Source organism: Merops nubicus, unplaced genomic scaffold, assembly GCF_000691845.1.
Source record: "Merops nubicus isolate BGI_N331 unplaced genomic scaffold, ASM69184v1 scaffold5389, whole genome shotgun sequence".
NCBI classification, from domain to species: Eukaryota; Metazoa; Chordata; class Aves; order Coraciiformes; family Meropidae; genus Merops; species Merops nubicus.
This window is the reverse complement of record NW_008631537.1, coordinates 27,938-29,667: the sequence shown is the minus strand read 5'-3', so window position 1 is coordinate 29,667 and position 1,730 is coordinate 27,938. Positions and strand designations below refer to the sequence as shown.

The window sequence follows — 1,730 nt, the reverse complement described above, 5'->3', positions numbered from 1 at the left end:
TCAGCTGAACCCCTGCTCCCCAGGGGGCTGCTGTAGGGGCAGCCTGTCTCAGGTCAGACCCCAGCATCCTGCCCACAGAGTGAAGAAAAGCAGCCTGGGGGCAACAGGACTGTCACACTGAGCAGGGGGTGGGGGGAGGCTGAGGAGTAAAGTGTCTGCAACACTGATGGCTCATCTGACTGGTCCAAGGGAAAGCTGCCTTGCTTTCCTTTCGCTCCAAAGGGAAACAGTCACCTGTACTTAAACATGATTGTGTAGCCATGGAATCCTTACCACCCTACAGCTGTGTATTTTCCTCACTAAATCCTCAAAAGACTCAATCCTTACAGCTGTAGCTCCTTAATTGCATGAAGTCACTTCAGTTTTAGAAAGATCACTGGTTGTTTACTGAAAGGATGCCTGTGAAGTCAAAGGAATCAACAACAGTCAAATTAGAAAATTCCCTCTTGCTGGCATGTAAACAGAAAGGCACCACCACACAAGGTAAGGCTGTTTCACAGGGTCTCACTCCCCTTACATTTTCCAATAATACAAAGTCCATCTTCAAATAAAATGATACATTTTTCCACGATTGCACTAGGCTGGGATTATGCTCATTCTGAACACAGAAATCTGAGGCTGTCTGCCTGTCCTGCAAGCATAAGAATTTTAACATTAAATTAAACAACAATAAACATTAACAAGCACGTTTTAATCTTTGAAAATAAAGTTGTTGGGTGTAAGGCCTAAGCAGCAAAACAAACGTCACATTTTGAGACCCCAGTCCACTCGTGTCGATTATTCAGGGGGAAAATACGAAGCCTCCGAATCTGATCTTTGTGGTGGAGAGCCAAGCATCCATCCATCCATCCCCAGCAGTTCTGGAGAGCAAGTCATTCTAGAACATTCTAGAACATGAGGATTTCTGCCTCTGCTGCAGGCAATGAGCTCCGGGGAGCCCAGGCACTGTGGTGTAAAGCACTATTTATTGCGGGAAGAGCAGAGCCAGGCGCGGCGGGAGTGAGAGCAGCTGTCCCCAGGCTCCATCCTGCCCCTGCTGGGGCCCACATCCCCCTCTGACCCAACCAGTGAGGAGGGTGCCCGTTCCCTGGGGGCAGAGGAGGCTGGAAGGCGTGTGCCAGGCTGCCCCACACACACACCCCCAGCTAGGACCTGAAGACGTGGACGGCGCGGATGACGTACTGCCGGCAGATGGGACACTCGCTCATCCGCTTCCCACACCTGGTGCAGGTGACCATGTGCCCACACTCCAGCAGCACGCAGTCGATGGGGGCGTCCATGCAGATCTTGCAGAGGTTGTCCTCGGTGCCAGGGAACCCAGCAGCCCCTGAGGGAAGGAGAGAGCACAGCTCACGTGAAAGCGGCGCTGCTGTTGTGCCATCCCTCAGCTGGCTTTAGCTAAGGGCTCCTCTCATGGACTTTGAACACTGGCTGGCTGGACAAACATCCCCCTTGGGTCTACTCTGATGGGGGTGAGGAGCAGAAAGTTTTGGCTTTTACACAGTAATTTGTGATGAAAACAGGGATACCACTGAGATTCTTCACAGGGAGGCAAATGAAGCAACGTGGATCTCTCTTCCCAGGCAACAAGGATGAGAGAAAATGGCCTCAAGTTGTGCCAGGGGAGGTTTAGGTTGGACCTAAGGAACAATTTCTTTCCTGCAAGGGTTGTCCAGGGCTGTGCCAGGCTGCCCAGGGCAGTGGGGGGGGCCCCAACCCTGGAGGGGTCT

At 52.1% G+C, this 1,730-nt stretch overlaps 1 protein-coding gene across 1 annotated transcript in view; it reads right to left on the bottom strand.

Moving 5' to 3' along the window:
* Window positions 1-1,145: 1,145 nt before the first annotated feature.
* Window positions 1,146-1,730, bottom strand: part of RFFL (ring finger and FYVE-like domain containing E3 ubiquitin protein ligase) — a 10,166-nt gene continuing 9,581 nt past the window's right edge. Inside the window, exon 6 of the mRNA XM_008947583.1 lies at window positions 1,146-1,327. Within this exon, the coding sequence (XP_008945831.1) occupies window positions 1,146-1,327 (182 nt within the window). The remainder of the gene's footprint in view (window positions 1,328-1,730) is intronic.